The sequence below is a fragment of the Rattus norvegicus genome, chromosome 2, assembly GCF_036323735.1.
Source record: "Rattus norvegicus strain BN/NHsdMcwi chromosome 2, GRCr8, whole genome shotgun sequence".
Classification (NCBI taxonomy): Eukaryota; Metazoa; Chordata; class Mammalia; order Rodentia; family Muridae; genus Rattus; species Rattus norvegicus.
The window spans coordinates 197,218,910-197,239,263 of NC_086020.1; the positions used below are offsets into that span (position 1 = coordinate 197,218,910).

Sequence of the window (20,354 nt, forward strand, 5' to 3'; positions counted from 1 at the left end):
AATGTAAGACAAGCTGGTGTTTCTTCCTTGAGGAATGTTACATAACAGTCCTTGCTTTATGTGTAGCCATGTGATATCTCCTAATTTCTTTGAGTTTCTGGAGCTCGGGAGTGGAAAGGAGTGAAACAACTTTGAATCATGCCAAAAAGCTTCAGGAAAAAAATGTAGTGGGAAACAAGCCCCTTCATTTTGAGGTTCATCTTTATTAGAACTTCTTTGAAAAGATGTTCCCTCAACTTAAAGGCCCACTCCACAAGCCAAGCTTCAAGGACCTAGATGGTGGCAATCATATTTGATTGAGGTACTTGATAAATATTTGACAAAGGACTCAGTCTCAATTCCTCGGAGTATGCCTCTGCTGCTCAATTTACATATTAAAGTATAATTATTCCTTTTTAATTAATTCTCCCTTCACTAATCTTCCTAAAACAACTATTGAAAAGCGTGAGCAGATGTCAGTCTCTTCATCTATTGACACCCAATCGAAAATTACTCACACAATGTACTCAAATAGGAAACAATATCTGCCTTCTCCAAATATCCAAATAATCTGGAAACTCACTCATCCATTATGTATTCCAAGTAGTTTAATAATCCAAACAAAAGGAATAGAAGTTAAAATGATATTTTGCAAACTTCATTATGGGAATTTTATCTACTACCAGTAGATCCCATTTCTGATTTTAGGTATATTTGCAATATTCTATGATAAATTTGTTATTTTGAGATGACATGGTATTTGTAAAAGTATTTAAACTGAAGTTTCATTTTTTAATTTTTTTTAATTTTTGATTTAGCAGAATTTGATTCGACGTATTTTAAAATAAATAAACCGTCATTGGTTAGATAGTTTGGGTAGTTTCTATAAGCCCAAGAGACTATTAGACAGAATTGATTTTAGATTGGTATTAATGTGACCAACTATGGTTTGAAAGAGAATCAATGTTGCTTCAGTTTGATTCAATAGACATTATCAACTATGTACCAAACATCATGATACATGCAAAAAATATAAAGATGTGGCACATGGTTGCTGCCTCACGAAGGCAATATCCTACCAGGAAGAAACAGGTGGCTACAAGAATGACTACAATGCAGAGTCAGATCTAAGGGGCTGATCTTTCATAGGATGGAGGAAATGCCCATCCACTATAATAGATGAGAGTAGGGGGTATTAATTCTCTAGGTATAGATGGCTTCTCTTCAGAAGTATGAAGTGATTCAGTCCATATTATTCTTAATCCACTTAACCCCTTTACTACTATATATGTGGTCATATTTAACACAACAATATTTGGGTCTTAAAAGAGCTTCGAAAAAGAACAACATAGGCTAGCCTGACCACCCAGTACTCCCAGAGTCTAGACCACCAACCAAGGAGTGTACCTGGAATGATCCATGGCTCCAGATACATATGTAGCAGAGGATGGCCTTGCCTGACAGCAGGGTAGGGGAGCCTCTTGGTCCCAGGGAGGCTTGATGCCCCAGCATAGGGGAATACTTGAGCAGTAGGGCAGGAAAGTGTGGATGGGTTGGGGAGCACTCTCATACAGGCGAAGGGGAAGGTGAAGGACAGATGTGGGATGGGGGGCTGTGGAGGGATAACCAGAAAATGAGATATGGAGTGGAGGGGGTAACCGGGAAGTGGGATATCATTTGAGACGTAAATGAATGGAATGATTAATTTTTTAAAAAAGCTTCCAAAAGAAATGGTGACCCTCAGCCTCATATAGAACATCTGTCTGAATGACTGAAATAAACGGTTAAGGATGGACAATTAATGACCAATAATCCTTGACTTCTTGGTTAGGAAAGAAATAAAATATCTTCTTTGTTTTACAGACTACCAAAACAATTATTAAATTGTTAAAATAAGTTATCCTGGCTATGTTTTCATCTTCTTGGTCTTTGAAAGGTTGACAGTGAAGCAAAATGATGCAGTAGAAATGATTTTTATTCTATCAGGCAATTCTTCTACACTATTATGTTAAGCAAGAGATGTCTAAAAAAATATATGAGGTTCAGGGAGTGTTTTCATTTTTGTAATATTGTGACTTTTAAAGTATGCCCCAGGAATACTGTGCTAATCTTTCCACTGCATTGTGCCAATTATGCTCAGGACAATTGTATAAAGAAGCTGTAGAGCCACCAGAATACAAGGTTTCTGTACAGAGAGTCTCCCTTCTCCTTACTTGTTTTCTCCCTGGTAGTGCATAGCAAAGCCTGCTATTACACCACTGCTTATAAAACTAAATCAAAGGATGGTTGTACAGATGTCAAAATCACACAACTAACAAAAGGTTTCTTAGGACTCCAACTCAGACATATCTGGTCTCATGATCTTTATTTCTAACCCCTGAACTCTATTGTCTGCCCAGGCTTGAAGCTTTGTTTTTAGTCAGCCAAGAACAGAGAAAAGATCAGGAGGTCTAGTATTCCCAGAGGTTCAAAGTGAAAACTGGACCAGGTATTCTTTTTAAAAACCTAGAATGTGAGTTGAGGATCAGTTCTGCTTTTAGGAAACCAGAGGCTAATAAATTAGTCTATGGATTCTATCAAACTTAAAGACTTTGGAGATGTACTGGAAAAGCTAAAGATATCTACACGTAGTGTATTTTAAATGGTACTTGAGATTTAGTAAGCACTAAGCATTTATATTCTATGGTTTCAGGACCCGTGAAAGTAGCTGTAAATTACATTGAACATACTAATGGCAATAATCCTAAAATCCTGAAAAAAATATGGTGGTAAATTTTTAGAGTGATTTTAAATGAGAAGCCCAATGTCCATCACAACTGCTTGACTCATACCAGATACAATAATTTTAATCATATAATAGCTTCTCTCTTGTCTTCCTATTTTAATAGAGCAAAGATACTGAGAAATAGTTTTTGGTCCTCTGCTAATTTTTTTTAAACCTTAACTTATTTAACCTTCTTAACCTTTAAGATATATTGTGCTATGCAATTGTACCTTACATATAATTTATGTCATCCTGTCAACAATATGTTAATTTATTGTTTGATAAGAAAATGAAACACAAATATCTCAGGAATTGGCCAGAATCAACCAGCTCTACAAGCAGAGATTGAATTAAATTCAGCCAATATGGCTTTAGGTCTTTGCTCCCACTCTATACACTTTATAAAAGAGAGTGGTGTAGTTATCCCTGTCAATATAAAAAATGAAGAAAGCAAACAACAGCAATAGAAAACAAGACAGCTCTGACCTCAGAGGAGATGATCTGAAGCTAAATGTTAGTGATCATGGCCCAGGAATACAAATTTAGGTTACCACGAGCTCTATGTTCCAATGAGATGATTCACTTGAAGTATTCTGAGTAACAGAACAAAGTCATAGATTGACATAGTTTTCAAATCCACTGGTGAATAGGTAGGTCGGTGAGAGCAAAACAGGAAATCCTCTGAAATAGACCTCAAATGTTATCTGCTGGCATTCTTAGCTTTTGAGTTTATAGAAGCTAGAGTCTGTTCATGCATTCCAAAAGTCATTACAATTATGTTAGGTCTTATATACAGATGGACAATAAAGGAATATTCAAAGCAGACCAAGATAATTAGATTCTGGACCTGAAACATTTCTAACCTCTCTACAACCGTGGAATTTCTAGCCAGTCAAGCAGACTTTGAAGAATGTCCAATGAAAACTGTGATTTCTTCTGGGAAGTTCAATTCACCAGCCTAACTCCTATGCTTTCTGGAATTCATAAACAGCTCTCTATATGGCTCTACATGAAAACTTTATGACACTCGTTACAATTTTGTAAATTATAAATTCTTCAAATTTGTAGTACTTTGAAGTTCTGTCGCTTCAAATACTTTAATTATCTTTATTAGAACAAGGGCCAAGCATAAAATCTGTGATCCAAATTCACTCCCACCTTAATAAGCTGATTGTTCTGATTCTGGCCAAAGAGCAAATTAAATTCAAAGTAAACAAAAGAAAATCACAAGGAATCAATTACATAACAATGACAGATAAAAATCAATACAAGTAACTGGTTATTTGAAAATACTAATGAAATTTGATAATTCCCATATCTACTTGTATTATTGGCAAGGTTAAACAATATGACTAGAATTTTTTTCCCTTTTTTTCTCACGAAAAGACAAAAGCCTGTACTGGTGTCCCTTAATCACTGCTGGCTTTGATGATTTGTTCAAGACTAATAGAATTTAGTGTATCTGGCACTTATTTACTTCCAAACTTTATCAAAACCAGGAAATTAACTTCCACCTGGTTCTCTTGTGATTCCTGCCCTGGAGGAAAATGGCTGCTGAGCTGTCGCGCCCATAGTCAGCACCAACAACCAGCCTTGTAAGGAAGGCATCTTGAATGTTCAGCCTAGACACTAACATGACCAAATCCCACTGACTGCTAAATGTAACTGAATTAAAGTTTTCAGTGTTTCAGTTGAGCCATCCTAAAACTTCTGAGCCACAAACTAAATTGGTGGGTTTTAGCAGTAAGTTTAATTTGTTAGGGGGCAATAACAACCAGGATATTTTCAGAGAATTACAGGAGAAATTCTAAATTTCTAATCTCAGAAAAGTATGAAAAGACATCACTATACATATTACATGTGTGGAAGAGAACCACTAATTTACTCTGCTGAATGGACATACTATTAGGCTGACTCCTAATCTCTCAAACCTCATCAAAGAAGTTTCTATTCCATTTGTAGAGAATGACTATCATGGGAACCTATAACTGTTCAAGGTACAGAGAAAAAATGACTTTGAAATTCTCAACCCTAAATATAGCAGCTATATCACAGTCACTCCTAGAAGACCTGGGGATCGCTGTGTAAGAGGGGGACAAAGGCATGTAGCAGGCATTAGATGACTTAAAGAAAACAAAACCTTCTGAATACAGGAGGGCAGCTGCACATAGGAACTCATAGCATTTGTGATAACCTGCACAAAATGAAAGCAGATAAAATTAGACCATGAAAAGAAGAGGTGAACATGAAGTACCACCCCTATCTGAAGAGCTATCTGTGATTAATAGCTGCTAGAAGAAAGCATGTTGATTTCCTCTAACAGCGTAGCACTTGGTAAATCCTCCACACTCCAGTAGAGAACCATACATCCAAAAATTTGGGGGCAGCACAAACTAATTATGATGGGTTCGATTTTTTTAAACATGGACACAAAGTTGGAAAGGTAGGGGGAACTGTGTGGATCTGGGAAAAGCTAAGATGAAATAAGGTAAATATAATAAAAACATGAAATTTTTATTGAACTAATAAAAATGTTATAAAATGTCTGTCTTTAGTTCTATTCTATTGATACACCTGTCTGTCTCTGTACCAATACCATCCAGGTTTTTTTTCTTTATCACTATTGCTCTGTATAAAGCTTGAGGTCACGGATGGTGATTCCCCAAGCTGTTCTTTTATTGTGAAGAATAGTTTTCACTATTTTGGGTTTTGTTTGTTTTGGGGTGGGGTTTTTTTTGGTTTTTTTTTCATCTTTATTAGCGTTGGTACTTCTTATTGGTTTTGGGGGGTTGTTGTTGTTGTTGTTTGGGGGAGCTGGTTTTTGTTTATTTGTTTGTTTATTTTTGCCTTACGTGATGAATTTGAGAATTGCTCTTTTTAAATCTTTGAAAAATTGTGTTGGGAATTTGATGGGGATTGCATTGAATCCGTAAATTGCCTTTGGTAGGATGGCCATTTTTACTATGTTAATTCTGCAAATCTATGAGCATGAGAGATCTCTCCATTTTCTAAGATCTTCTTCGATTTCTTTCTGGAAAGACTTGAATTTCTTATCTTAAAGATCTTTCACTTGTTCGGTTAGAATTACCCCAAGATATTTTATATTATTTGTGGCTATTGTGGAGGGAGTTATTTCCCTAATTTCTTTCTCTGCCTGTTTATCATTTGTATAAAGGAAGGGTACTGATTTATTTGAGTTAATTTTACTTAAGCACACTTGATCTTTGACAAAGAAGCCAAAAATATATGATAGAAAAAAGAAAGCATTTTCAATAAATGGTGCTGGTCTAACTGGATGTCTGTATGTAGAAAATGAAAATAAATCCATATTTGTCCCCATGCACAAAGCTCAAGTCCAAGTGGATCGAGGACCTCAACATAAAACCAGATAGACTGAATCTAATAGAAGAGAAAGTGGGAAAGAACCTTGAACTCATTGACACAGGGGAAAATTTCCTACACAGAACTCCAATGGCTCACACTCTAAGATCAAGAATTGATACATGGAACCTCATGAAACTGGAAAGCTTCTGTAAGGCAAAGGACATAGTCAATAAGACAAATCAGCATCCTGGAGAAATTGAAGAAGACCTCAGAAGATAGAAAGGTCTCCCATGCTCATGGATCAGCAGGATTAACATAGTAAAAATGGCCATTTTACCAAAAGAAATCTGCAGATTTAATGCAATCTCCATTAAAATTCCAACACAATATTTTATAGACATTGAAAGACCAATTCTCAACTTAATGTGCAAAAACAAAAACCCAGGATAGCCAAAACAATCCTGAACAATAAAAGAACTTCTGGGAGAATCACCATCCCTGACTTCAAGCTGTACTATAGGACAATAGTGATTAAAAAAGAAACAAAAACCATGATATTGGTGCAGAGACAGACAGGTCAATCAATGGAATAAAACCGAAGACCCAGAAATTAACCCACACACTATGGTCACTTGATTTTAACAAAGAGGCCAAAACCATACAGTGGGAAAAAGAAAGCATTTTCAACAAATGGTGCTGATATCTGCATGTGGAAGAAAACAAGTTGATCCATTTTTAATCTCCTTATATAAAGCTCAAGTTTAAGTAGATCAAGAACATCCACATTGCGGATACATTGAATCTAATAGAAGAGAAAGTGGGAAATGGTCTCAAGCACATTGGCACAGGGGAAATTTTCCTGAACAGAATACCAATAGCTCAAGCTCTGAGATCAAAAATTGACAAATGGGACTTCATAAAATTAAAAACTTCTGTAAGGCAAAGGACATTGTCAATAGGACAAACTGGCAACCTACAGATTAGGAAAAGATCTTCGCTAACCCTACATCTGATAAAGGGTTAATATCTAAAATATACAAAGAACTCAAGAAGTTAGACTCTAGAAAGCCAAATAACTCAATTAAAACAGGGTACAGGGTTGGGGATTTAGCTCAGTGGTAGAGTCCTTGCCTAGGAAGCACAAGGCCCTGGGTTCTGTCCCCAGCTCCGGAAAAAAAGAACCAAAAAAATAAAAAATAAAAAAAAATAAAACGGGGTGCAGAGCTAAACAGAGCATTCTCAACTAAGGAAACTCGAATGGCCAAGAAGCACTTAAAGAACTGTTCGACATCCTTAGTCATCAGGGAAATGCAAATCAAAACAGCCCTGAGATTCTACCTTAATCCAATCAGAATGACTAAGATAAAATTCCTCACGCCCTTCCTTTCCGCAGAAGGCTCCCGCAAAGAAGGGTGGTGAGAAGAAGGACCATTCTGCCATAAACGAGGTGGTGACCCGAGAATACACCATCAACATTCACAAGCGCATCCATGGAGTGGGCTTCAAGAAGCGTGCTCCTCGGGCGCTCAAAGAAATTTGGAAATTTGCCATAAAGGAGATGGGGACTCCAGATGTGCGCATAGACACCAGGCCCAATAAAGCCGTCTGGGCCACGGGAGTAAGGAATGTTCCGTACCGCATCCAAGTGCGATTGTCCAGAAAGCGTAATGAGGATGAGGATTCACCAAACAAGCTCTACACACTGGTAACTTACGTGCCTGTTAAAAACAATAACTTTATAAACTTTGTAGGCAAATGGATGAAACTAGAAAATATCATCTTGAATGAAGTAACCCAGACCCAAAAGGACACACATAGTATGTACTCACTGAAAAGTGGATTTTAGTCACAAGCTCAAAATACCCACAATACAACTCACAGACAACATGAAGTCTAACAAGAAGGAAGACTAAAGTGTGTATGCTTCAATCCCACTTAGAAGGAGAACAAAATAATCATGGGACGAAGTGAGAGGGAGGGACCTGAGTACAAGAGAGGAGGGGGAGAGGAAAAGGAGGAGGATCCGGTTGGGGGATGGGGGGAGAGACAGCAGAAAAGCCCAGAAATATGGAGCAGTGTTGGTTGGGGAACAGGTGGTGGGGAACCACTAGGAAGTCACAGACAACAGCTTGCAATTCCACTAGCATTGAAAGATTGTTCCTCTTTCTCCACATCTTCACCAACATGTGATGTCGCCTGAGTTTTTTATCTTAGTCATTCTGATTGGATTAAGGTAGAATCTCAGGGCTGTTTTGATTTGCATTTCCCTGATGACTAAGGATGTAGAACACTTCTTTAAGTGCTTCTTGGTCATTTGAGTTTCCTTAGTTGAGAATCCCATGACACAATGTGGATGGCATTAGCCTAAATGCCCAACAGTGGGGGAAATAGAACCTGAACAGACCACCTCCAACAGACAGACATGGCTCCCAGTTGAGGGATGGGGCCTCCCATCCATCTCAAAAAATTTTAACCCAGAATTGTCCCTGTCTAAAGGAAATGAAGAGGCAGAAATGGAACAGACTCTGAAGGAAAAGCCATCCAGTGACCACCCATCTTGGGATTCATCCCATCTGCAGACACCAAGCCTGGACACTATTGCTGATGCCAAGAAGTGCTTGCAGCCTGGCTTGGCCGTCTGAGAGATTCTGACAGTACCTGACTAAGATAGATGCAGATACTCACAGCCAGCCATTGGTCTGAGCCCAGGGACCCCAGTGGAAGAGTTAGGGGAAAGACTGAAGGAGCTGAAGAGGATAGAAACCCCATAGGAAGAACAGTATCATATAACCATACCTCCCAGAGCTCCCAAGGACTAAGCCACCAATCAAAGAGCAGAGATAGGCCAGTCTCTGGCTCCTGCTATGTATGTATCAGAGGGCTGCCTTATCTGGCCTTAGGCCCTGTGAAGGTTTGATGCCCCAGAGAAGGGGGATGCTAGAGGGATGAGGTGGAAGTGGGTGGGTAGGTGGGGGAGCACCCTCTTAGAAGCAAAGGGGAGGGGGAATGTGGTGGGGAGTTCTTCGAGAATGGACTGGGAAGGATGACAACATTTGAAGTGTAAATAAATAAAATAATTAATAAAAATAAATTTAAAAATATATCATTTAACAAAAAATTATACATCTAGACCTCTAATAAAGAGGTGCCTATGCTGAGAACCATAAAACACTGTCCAGGAAATTTAAAAGACTTAAAGAAATGGAAATGCAGATTGTGTTCATGAATTGCAAGACTGTACATTATTAAGATATCCATTCTTCCTGAAGAACCTACAGGATTATTGAAAATGCAATCAAAATGTCAGTGTTTTTGTAAAAAAAAAAAAAGAAAAGAAAAGAAAAGAAAAAGATAGATAGATAGATAGATAGATAGATAGATAGATAGATAGATAGATAGACTGACTTACAGATTTTCATGAAAATTAAGAAATTTTTCATAAGAAATCTTGTGGGTTGTAGTGTTTGACTCTCTCTCTCTCTTTCTCTCTCTCTCTCTCTGTGTGTGTGTGTGTGTGTGTGTGTGTGTGTGTGTGTGTGTGTGTGATGTCATTCTTCCCTAGGTATCATCCGCCCTGTTTTGTGAGATATAGTCTCACAGAATAAGTCTGTATGTCACCATTACAGGCCTTAGTAATTCTTATGAGAAAATTTGTTCCATTTTTCCCAAATCTTGGTGAATATAATATCTTTTAAACATCACTTACATCTGTTCTTCCTGATTTTATTTACATGCACAGTTGCTTGATGCTGCACCATGCCCGAACCGGTGGATCCTCTTAAAAGCCATATTCTGACTTAGTAGATCTAGGGGAGGACCTGAGATTCTATAAGTTTGTTGTTGTTTTGCTTGGAGTTCTGGGTTCTCTTTTTCTGCTTTCTGTCTGTTTGTCTGTCTATTTTGAGACAGAGTTTCACTGTGTAACCTGGTTGGCCTGAAACCCACTCTGCAAACCAGGCTGGTTTCAAAGTCACTCTCCTTCTCCTGCATGCTGGCATTAAGGGCATGTGTCATCACACTTGTATCTCAGTTTCTACGTTTTTAAGAAATTCCTATACGATATTGATCATCATATAGGAGTAAAGCTATTGGTGAATGCTTGTAATAGAAAGCTGCTTGCAATGTGATAGCAGGGCGGTATTATTCTCTTTTACTTGTAGGTTTGAGTACGTTATCATGGAATGTGGTACCAGAGAAAAGTGAAGAAAAAGAATAAAAGAGCAACTATGAGCCTCTTCTCCATCTCCTGCCCTGCCCTTCATGCTTCCTACTACTAGTACAAATGGCTCTGTTTCTGAGGAGCCATAACACATAACCCCCAGTGGCACCTGTCTTCTAAAGATGTGTCAGAGGGGAGGAAAGGCAGAATTACACGTACGGTAATAATTTTCTGTGTCCCACATTGCAGGAGGAACTACTGAGGCCTGAGGGGACCTCTTGGTGTATCTTTTTGAATTTCAAACTAAGACAACATAATGCACCACCAGTGGTAGACGGGACTGAAAACTATTCTTGTAGGTGTGTTGGTAGGATTTTCTTGGTGCTTATAGATTAGAATCAGATGTGTCCTTTTGTCCTTATAGTTCTTGGATGAACCCCGGAGTGATCTGGTGTTCTGAAAGGTCTCCCATCTCAGCAAGTCTGTTTCTTCACTCTACATCTTCCAGGTTATCTTCTCTTACCAGTATTACTGTTTTAATTCAACAGACATTTGCTGAGCACTCATTAGCCAGGCTTTGTGTAGTCATTGTTGAATACCAAGAATAAGAAGCTCATTTCTTATGCTGGAAGACACAGACATGCATAGAAAGAAACTGAGCTAAAGGAAGAGAATACTTACTGTGTAATTACTACATGACAGAAACTGTACAGGACTTTTTTTCAAAATGCCTTAATATAGGAAAGCACAGGGTGCTTGATTCTGACAGGGAGAAGGGCATTGCTCCCAAGCCATTTCACATGAACTCAGCCTTAAGAAATGAGTAGAGTCTGTGGGCAGAAAAAGTACAGATCTTCAGTGCATTCTGGGCAGGAGGAAGACAGCTTGAGCAACTGAGCCATGGTGTTAGATGATTTGAAGTGTATGGGCCTTTGAGTGGCTCTGGCTGAAAGGAGTCTGAACTGCATTTGGCGTCAGGAGCTCTCCTTTCTAGCTCGAGCCTTTACAGCGGCTGCGTGTCTCTGTATGCATTGTCTTACTTGATCTAAGCAGCCTGCCATTCTCTTCTCAGCTAGAGCACTAATTACCTGTCTGCTAAAACTAGGAAGGCTTTGGACACACCTAGGAAGGGCTGGAAGGGATGTTAATCAAAGCCATTCTGAGAAAGTGATTAAAATTCCCAATGTGTTCTACAAGCCTTCTGCTGCTCCTGAATTTTCAATGCAATTATTATCTCATTCTTTGGGAGCAGTCAGCTCTCCAGAGAGGCATCCTGAGAAGCTCTGACATTTAAGCTTCCAGCTGGCTGAAGGGCCTGACAGCTCCCTCAGAATTCCAACAGCTACCTGGCTGCTGCCCTGTGGTGGCCTCTGTTTTAGACTTGGTTTCCTGCATTTCTCAGCTGGAACTCTCTGTCACTGTTGTGGCAGAAGCCCACAGTGACTCTGAGTCCCCCAGCTACAGAAATGAGAGCCAGAGAGCATAGAACGCTCAGGAACAGATGTTCAAACATAATACTTTCCAAACTTCTGTGTGGATTTTATGCCCCCCAGAGGCTTGTTAAGAATGCAGGTGGCTTTTTCTCAAAGTAAATAATCACATTCAGGGATTCTAAAGCCAGCTCTGAGATTCCCCCACCCCCAACACTCTTTTGTGAAGAGGGAGCAAGATAGGATTTCATTCTCTAACACAGACTTACCTGAAATGCATCCTGTATCCCAGGCTACCTTAGCACTCAGGACTATCCTCCTGTCTTAGCTGGCATTATAAAAGTAAGCCTCCATGTCTGACTGAAAATCCACTTTTTTAAAAAGTACATTTTTTTTAAGGACAGAAACCAAGAATTTGAGTTTTGAAATCTCTGTGATGCTCTCACAGAGACCCGAGCTCATCGGTTTCTGATGAGACATAAAGGTGAGGTTGAAGGGCCCAGATAAAACTCCCTAAAGCATCTTAAGATACATCAGTGGAATGTGGTGCTACTTTTCCAGGCTTTTGGGGGGTGACACACCCACAAAGGTTCTTACTCAGTGAAGGCCTCTGCCCTACCCCTTGCCAGCTCTGAGAATAATGCAGCCCCAAAACAGGGTCGTTCCCCCCTCCTGTATGGTTCCAGGGTCACCCCTCACCCCTCCAGCACCCTCTTTAGCCTGTCTGGAATGCCTGAGCAAAGAAATGTTTGAAAACCACTTTCAGCCTGGCTAATGATGTAGTTCTTCAAAAAGCATCACCAGGATGAAAAGTAGCTCAAAATGGCAAGTCCCCCTTATTTCACCAGCACAGCCGGTAGGGAGTTCCTGCCAAGCAAGATCAAACTTCTTGGGAATGTTTTGAAAAGCTGATGGAAACAAGGGCCCCTGACACACTCTGCAGAGCTCCACCCCAGCTTGTGGGAAAGCTCATTTGGAACCGAGCTAGTCAGTCTCGGAGGCTCACAGAATTGATGTGCCCGCTGCACTGTCATTTCCACTACAGTCTGAGCTACATCCTCTTGCTTCTAAGGCTGAGTGGGAAAGATTAGAGAAATATCCAGGTTTTCCCTAAAATAACCACAGCGGCTTGAAGATGCTGTCTAAAGAGATGGCTCCAAAAGCATCCCCTGTCCCTTGCCAGAAGCCTGTGCAGGGAACGTTTAATTTCCTCCTCCGTCCCCTGGCCTCTGTGCAGTGGTCCAGGTGTCCTCTGACTGTGAGAAGCTGCACCATCTGTCAGGCATCTCGCACCTTCTCCCTAGCCTTCCCTTTCACCTACACATCTTGATTAACAGATGACAGTGCTGCGCTGATGTTTGTTTTGCCTTTGATGGGTTTTCAGCTAATAAACAAGATAAGGGATGCTTTATCCTCCACAGAGCTAACGATGCTTTCTTTGGTTCTCCTTTCTAATCTTCCAAGGAAAGATGCCGGTAGGTACTCAGAGAGAAAGGAAATAACGAGTGGGTAAGGTCATGTTTTCCTTGCCCTCTGTGATATAGAAATGTATTCGTTTATTTCTCCAAGTATCACCGGACTGACACAAAGTGGCAGACGAAAATAGACAGGGGATTTATCCTGTAGGTCAAAGCAAATACTGAAGTCAGAAGCGAGGTTATTTTCTTGGAAACAAAACAGCAAATTGAAACACACAGCCATCTTTAATCCCTAGTTTTCCCCTCTATCACTCCTTATCCTCAGTATGAGTCTTCCTGGAATTTAGGTGAGGTCTCAGGAGAGAAAATAAGATACAGAATTCAGAGATGAGAACAGCAGCGGGGAATGGAAGTGGGAAGACACACATCCATCCACTGAGCACTCAGCCAAAGAAACCACTTAGAGACTCGACACTCAGACCCATTGGCTCGATGAGTCAGTCACCCACAGAAGAAAAGCGCAATGATGTGGCATGAGCCAGACTGTGAGGCTTCCCCACTCCCTACTCAGTTCTCTCACATTCTGTATTCAACCCATCACTAGTCTTACAGAGTCTGACTCCCAACAATCTGCCAAACCCACCTGCTTCTCTCAGTCCCGTGGTGTAGAGCTCCTCCTACCATTCACTTTTGCCTAAGCGAAGTTAGTAAGAGACCCCCAGCTGGTCCAGTCTACTCCACAGCAAGCACCTTGAAAGGCCTTTCAAGAGTACAGGCAAGGTTCCTGTTATTTCTGTGATAAACACCTTTCAAGATAAGCATCTCTCCCCTGTGTAGGCCCTGCTTTTCTGTTCAAAGCCAAAGGTCATGATGATCTGCTTTCTATATCTTTCTCCAGTTACAACTCTTATGACTCCTTGCCTCAAACAGCAGACTCTAGAAAACTACACATTTCGCTTTTAAAATGAGCCACTGTGCATGTTTTAATAATCATCTGACATTTCCAATCACCTTTGATTCCTACCTGAACTTTACATCTCAACTAAAATTTCACTTCCTCTAAACTACCTTTCTTAACTCTCAAAGCAGCACATCCTGGATTCTCCTCTGTGACCCTGGAAATTTATACATCCTATTTCTGGTTTGGTCGGCCCAAGAGTGCAGGAGTCGTGACAACTAAGAGAACAGAGAAGACTCATAAGGGTTATGGCTGCTTGCTTTTGCTTAAGCAATAAGAGATTTATTTTTCTCATACTTCATCAGATCAGAAGCCCAAGACCAAAGAATAAGCTGGGGTTTTTTTCCTCCTGAATCTTTGTCTTTGAACAGTTTCAGACTCACAGTATTTTTATGTATCCTTTCCTCTGTATGTAAGAATCCCTGATGTCTCTCAGTATATTCAAAGTTCATATTTTCAAAAAGGTAATTAACACAATCATTATACGTATTCATGGCATGTGGTACAATATAATATAGCACAGATTATAGGCTGCAGCAGTCAAATCAGAGTAATCAATATCACTGCAGGTATTTATCATTTCTTCAAGTTGAAAATATTCCAGTCTCCCTTCTAGCTAATGAATTACTATATTACTGTCAATAGTTCCCATGCTGTACTCTATGTACAAAACTACAAGTTAATCTTCCCAAATAATTTCACTGTTTTTAAGACAGGATTTCACTGTGTATACTTGGTTAACCTGGAACTCACTATACAGACAAAGCTAGCTTCAAACTCATGTGAAACCACCTGCATTTGTCTTCCAAATGCTAAGATTAAAGTATATATGACTCCATTCCCTGCACACACACACACACACACACACACACACACACACAAATATATATATATATATATATATATATATATCCTTAATATATCCACCTCTGTTATCCACTATTCTACCTATATATCTTCTATGATAATTGTTTTTTATTTATTTATTTTTACACTCCAGATATTATTCCATCCTGGTCCACCCCCTGAGGGTTCCACATCCCATACCTCTTCCCTGCCCCCCCACTAACCCCCTGCCTCCACAAAGATGTCCCCACCCCACCCACCCACCAGACCTCTAAACTTCCTGGATCCTCCAGTCTCTTGAGGATTAGATGTATCTTCTCTGAATGAACCCAGACCTGGGAGTCCTCTGCTGTGTATGTGTTGGAGATGTCATCTCAGCTGGTGTCTGCTGCCTGGTTGGTGATCCAGTGTCTAAGAGATCTCGGGGGTCCAGGTTAATTGAGACTGCTGGTCCTCCCACAGGGTTGTCCTCCTCCTCAGCTTCCTCCAGCTTTTCCCTAATTCAACCACAGGGCTCAGCAGCTTCTGGTCGTTGGTTGGGTGCACATATTTGCATCTGACTCTTTCAGCTGCTTGTTGGTTCTTTTGCAGAGCAGTCATGATAAGACACTTTTTGTGAACACTCCATAGCTTCAATATGGGACCTCCCCTTGAGCTGGATCCCACTTTGGGCCTGTCACTGGACCTTCTTTTTCTCAAGCTCTTCTCCATTTCCATCCCTGCATTTCCTTCATACAGGAAGAATTATGGGTCAGAGCTTTGGCTGTGGGATAGCAACCCCATCCCTCACTTGATGCCCCGTCTTTCTGCTGAAAGTGGGTTTAACAAGTACCCTATCCCCACTGTAGGGCATCTCATCTGAGATCCACCCTTTTGAGTCCTGAGAGTCTCTCACTTCCCAGGTCACTGGTATATTTTAGTGTCTTCTCAACCTCCTTCCTCCCAAGGTCACCTGTTTCCATTCTTTCTGATGGACCTCAGGGCTTCAGTCCCCCCCCACCCTCAATACCAGATCATATTCCCCTCTCCCCCCACACCCATTCCCTTTCCCTCCCCTGTCCCTCCATCCCTCCTTCCTTGTAGTTGCTTTCTTCTCCCTCCCAAGTGGAACTGAGGCCCTTTTGAGTTCTGTGGACTGTATTTTGGGTATTCTGTACTTTTATTGCTAATATCCACTTATTAGTGAGAAGATACCATGCATGCCCTTTTGGGTCTGAGTTACCTCACTCAGGATGATATTTTTTTAGTTCCATCCATTTGCCTGGAAACCTCAGATTGTTATGGTTCTTAATAGCTGAGTAGTGTTCATTGTGTAAATGAACCATCCACATTTTCTGTATTCTTCTGTCATGAGACATCTGGGTTGTTTCCAACTTCTGGCTATCCCAAATAAGGCCACTATGAACATAGTGGAACATGTGCTCCTGTGGCATGGTGGGGCATCTTTTGGGTATATTCCCATGATTGGTTTTTCTAGGTCTTTAGGTAGGTCTATTTCCAATTTTCTAAAGAACCTCCAAATTGATTTCCAGAGTTGTTGTACTAGTTTGCAATCCCACCAGCAATGGAGGAGTGTTCCCCTTTCTCCACACCCTTGCCAACATGTGTTGTCACCTGAGGTTTTGATCTTAGCCATCCTGACTGGTATAAGGTGGAATCTCAGGGTCGCTTTGATTTGCATTTCTCTGATCACTGAGGATATCAAACATTTCTTTAGGTGCTTCTCAGACATTCAAGATTCCTCTATTGTGAATTCTTGGTTTAGTTCTATACCCCATTTTTTTAATTGGGTTTGGTTTATTTGGTGGTAAGTTTCTTGAATTCTTTATATATTTTGGATATTAGCCCTCTGTCAGATATGGGGTTAGTGAAGATTTTTCCCAATCTCTAGGATGCCGATTTGTCTTATTGACTATGTCCTTTGCCTTACAGAAGCTTTCCAGTTTCATACGGTTTGGTCCCATTTATCAATTCTTGATCTTAGAACATGAGCCACTGGAGTTCTGTTTAGGAAATTTCTGCCTGCGCCAATGAGTTCAAGGCTCTTTCTCACTTTCTCTTCTGTTAGATTCAGTGTGTCTGGTTTTATGTTGAGGTCCTCGATCCACTTGGACTTGATCTTTGTGCATGGTGACAAATATGGGTCTATTTTCATTTTTCTACATACAGACATCCAGTTAGACCAGCACCACTTATTGAAAAATGCTTTCTTTTTTCCATTGTATATTTTTGACTTCTTTTCAAAGATCAAGTGTGTGTAAGCATGTGGTTTTATTTCTGGATCTTCAGTTCTATTCCATTGATCATCCTGTCCATTTCTGTACCATTACCATGCAGTTTTTATCACCATTGCTCTGTAGTAGAACTTGAGGTCAGGGATAGTGATTCCCCCAGCTGTTCTTTTATTGTTAAGAATTGTTCTCACTATTCTGGGATTTTTTTTTTGTTTTTTGTTTTGTTTTGTTTTGTTTTGTTTTGTTTTTTGTTTTTTTGTTTTTTGGTTTTTTTTTGTCTTTCCAGATGAATTTGAGAATTGCTCTTTCCATATCTTTGAAGAATTGTGTTGTGATTTTAATGGGGATTGCATTGAATGGAAAGATGGCAATTTTTACTATGTTAATTTGCCAATCCATGAGCATGAGAGATCTCTCCATTTTCTAAGATTTTCTTTCAGTTCTTTCTTGAGAAATTTGAATTTCTCATCTTAAAGATCTTTCACTTGTCCAGTTAGAGTTTCCCCAAGATATTTTATATTTTCTGTGGCTATCATAAAGGGAATTGTTTCCCTAATTTCTTTCTCATCCTATTTATCATTTGTATAAAGGAAGGCTATTGATTTATTTGAGTTAATTTTATATCTGGCCACTTTGCTGAAGTTGTTTATCAGCTGGTGAAGTTCTCTGGTAGAATTTTTGGCGTCACTTATGTATAATATCCTATCATCTGCAAATAGTGATACCTTTAATTCTTCTTTGCCAATTTGTAGCCTCTTAATCTCTTTTTTGTTGCCTTATTGTTCTAGCTAGCACTTTGAGTACTATATTGAATAGAGTGAGCACCCTTGTCTTGTCCCAGATTTTAGTGGAATTGCTTCAAGTATCTCTCCATTTAATTTAATATTGACTGTTGGTTTGCAGTAAATTTCTTTTATTATGTTTAGATATGGGTCTTGAGTTTCTGATCTCTCCAATACTTTTAACATGAAGGAGTGCTGTATTTTGTTAAGTGCTTTTTCTGCATCTAAGGAGAGGATCTTGCAATTTTTTTCTTTGAGTTTGTTTATATGATAGATAATACGTTAATGGATTTTCGTATTTTGAATCAACCTTGCATCCCTGGGATGAAGCTTTCTTGATCATGGTAAATGATGGTTTTGATGTGTTCTTGGATTTGGTTTGGGGGAATTTTATTGAGTATTTTTGCATCGATATTCATAAGCAAGATTGGTCTAAAGTTCACTTTTTTGGTGGGGTCCTTGTGTGGTTTAGGTAACAGAATAATTATGACTTCATAGAATGAATTAGGTAATGGTCCCTCTGTTTCTATTTTATGGAATAGTTTGAGGAACATTGATATCAGGTTTTCTTTGAAGGTCTGGTAGAATTTTGAACTAAATCCATCTGACCCTGGGCTTTTTTTTGGTTGGGAGGTTTTTAATGACTTCTTCTATTTCCTTATGGCATATGGGTCTGTTTAGAAAGTTTACTTGCTCTTGATTTAACTTTGATATGTAATATCTGTCTAGAAAACCATGCATTTCATCTAGATTTTCCAGTTTTGTTGTATATAGACTTTTGTAATAGGATCTGATGATTTTTTTTGAATTTCCTCCATTTCTGTTGTTATGTCTCCCTTTTCATTTCTGATTTTGTTAATCTGGATACTGCCTCTGGGCCCTTTACTTAGTTTGACGAAGGGTTCATCTATGTTGAGATGGCTCAGTTGTTAAAGGCTGGCTCACAGCCAAAAAGTAATCAATTGTTTTTACTTCCGTGTGTGAGCGAGAACCTATGGTATTCCTCTCTTTACAGGACTCAATAAGAACTTTTGGAAGATAAATGCTTGTGCCCTTTTTTTCTACACTTAATTATTAAAACACTACAAATGTGGTGTACTTTTGTCTAATAACCATGAAATTGCTCTTCATAGTTAATGAGATTAAGGTGAAAGTAGTATCTGTTCCTTCTCCATCCTTTAGTCTGCAAACCACCTGTCATGGCTCCTTCACCAAATTCCCTGAGCTAAACCCAGTCCAATTCAATCTACTGGAAGTGATACATAATATCTCACAACTATATCTTGTCTTGGCTATCAGTCAAGTGGTTTTCTGATAAATCCTCTCTTGTCTTAAACTGTCCTAATCATGACTCAACACTTTACAGCTTTACAGCACATCTGCCATCAATACTATGAAATCCCATTAGGACATTTTGCGACTCTTTCATAGCTCCCCTATAAAAATAAAGTATATCTATAACAGTAAGATTTTTGTTAAATACTGAGTGAAAGAGTAAGTGATACACCATATAACTTGCATCTGTTTATGTCTGTCTAGTGCTGGAGACCACCACAATTGTCCTAAATGTAATAATAGCTAAAAAGTTGAAGAGCATATAAGATCAAAGTGCTTTAAGACAAGGGAAGAGGCTTGTCTAGAATAAATGGTACTAGGCAACAGCAAACTGAGTCAGTTCTTTCTGTTAGTTCTCATGGAAGAAAAGGCATATCTATTACTATGATGAAATAGCTCCTATCAGAAAAGCTCATTTAAAAGTTTCCAGTCTCCACAGATCCCACTAGAACAGACAAGACATGTTAGACGTATTTCAACATTGCTTTGGCAGCAACTGAGCAATGGAAGGAACCCTGAGTTTAGAAGTAAAAACAAACTTAAATTGCCTTTTCTTGAGACGCTATAAATTGTTGTTTTGTTGGCTAAGCATTTATTGTTCTCAGTCCCATCTTTACTGCTTGTTTATAAATACTTCTCTGCTTGGTGCAACTGCTGGTATCTATGTGGCATTGATCAAAGCACTAAGAAAGGAATGCACTTCAGAAGAACTGAAAGAAAATCAGGAATATGAGATTTTAATATTGTTATCTCAGAACCATTAGGTAACTTTCTTGGCCGTTGGTTTCTCATTCCACATGCCACTCTCACCTTAGAGCTAGGACTGTGATAAAATGAAATGTTATGGACTATAATGCTATACACCTCATGAATCCATGTGGTTTCTTATGAAGAAGAAACATTATAGAGAAATAGTAAGTCCTTCTGAGTTAATAGTCTTGACTGTAGATTCTTCTTTTTTGGAAAATAAAAAAAGTATTTTATTTACTATTCTTGTAAAGTCATACTGTCTAAAACTTACTTTAGATGCCACTATAGCTCATAAACTGCTTCAACAAAGTAGCTGGATATAAAATTAACTCAAACAAATCAGTAGCCTTCCTCTATACAAATAATCAACTGGCC

The 20,354-nt window shown here is 39.3% G+C and overlaps 1 protein-coding gene across 1 annotated transcript in view; it reads left to right on the forward strand.

The window, feature by feature from the left end:
* The window catches only part of LOC100912756 (60S ribosomal protein L31-like), a 39,362-nt gene extending 28,676 nt beyond the window's left edge, over positions 1–10,686 (forward strand). The window contains exons 2-3 of the mRNA XM_039103942.1: positions 7,461–7,787; positions 10,651–10,686. Of these exons, the coding sequence (XP_038959870.1) occupies positions 7,461–7,787; positions 10,651–10,686 (363 nt within the window). The remainder of the gene's footprint in view (positions 1–7,460; positions 7,788–10,650) is intronic.
* The last annotated feature ends 9,668 nt before the right edge of the window (positions 10,687–20,354 follow it).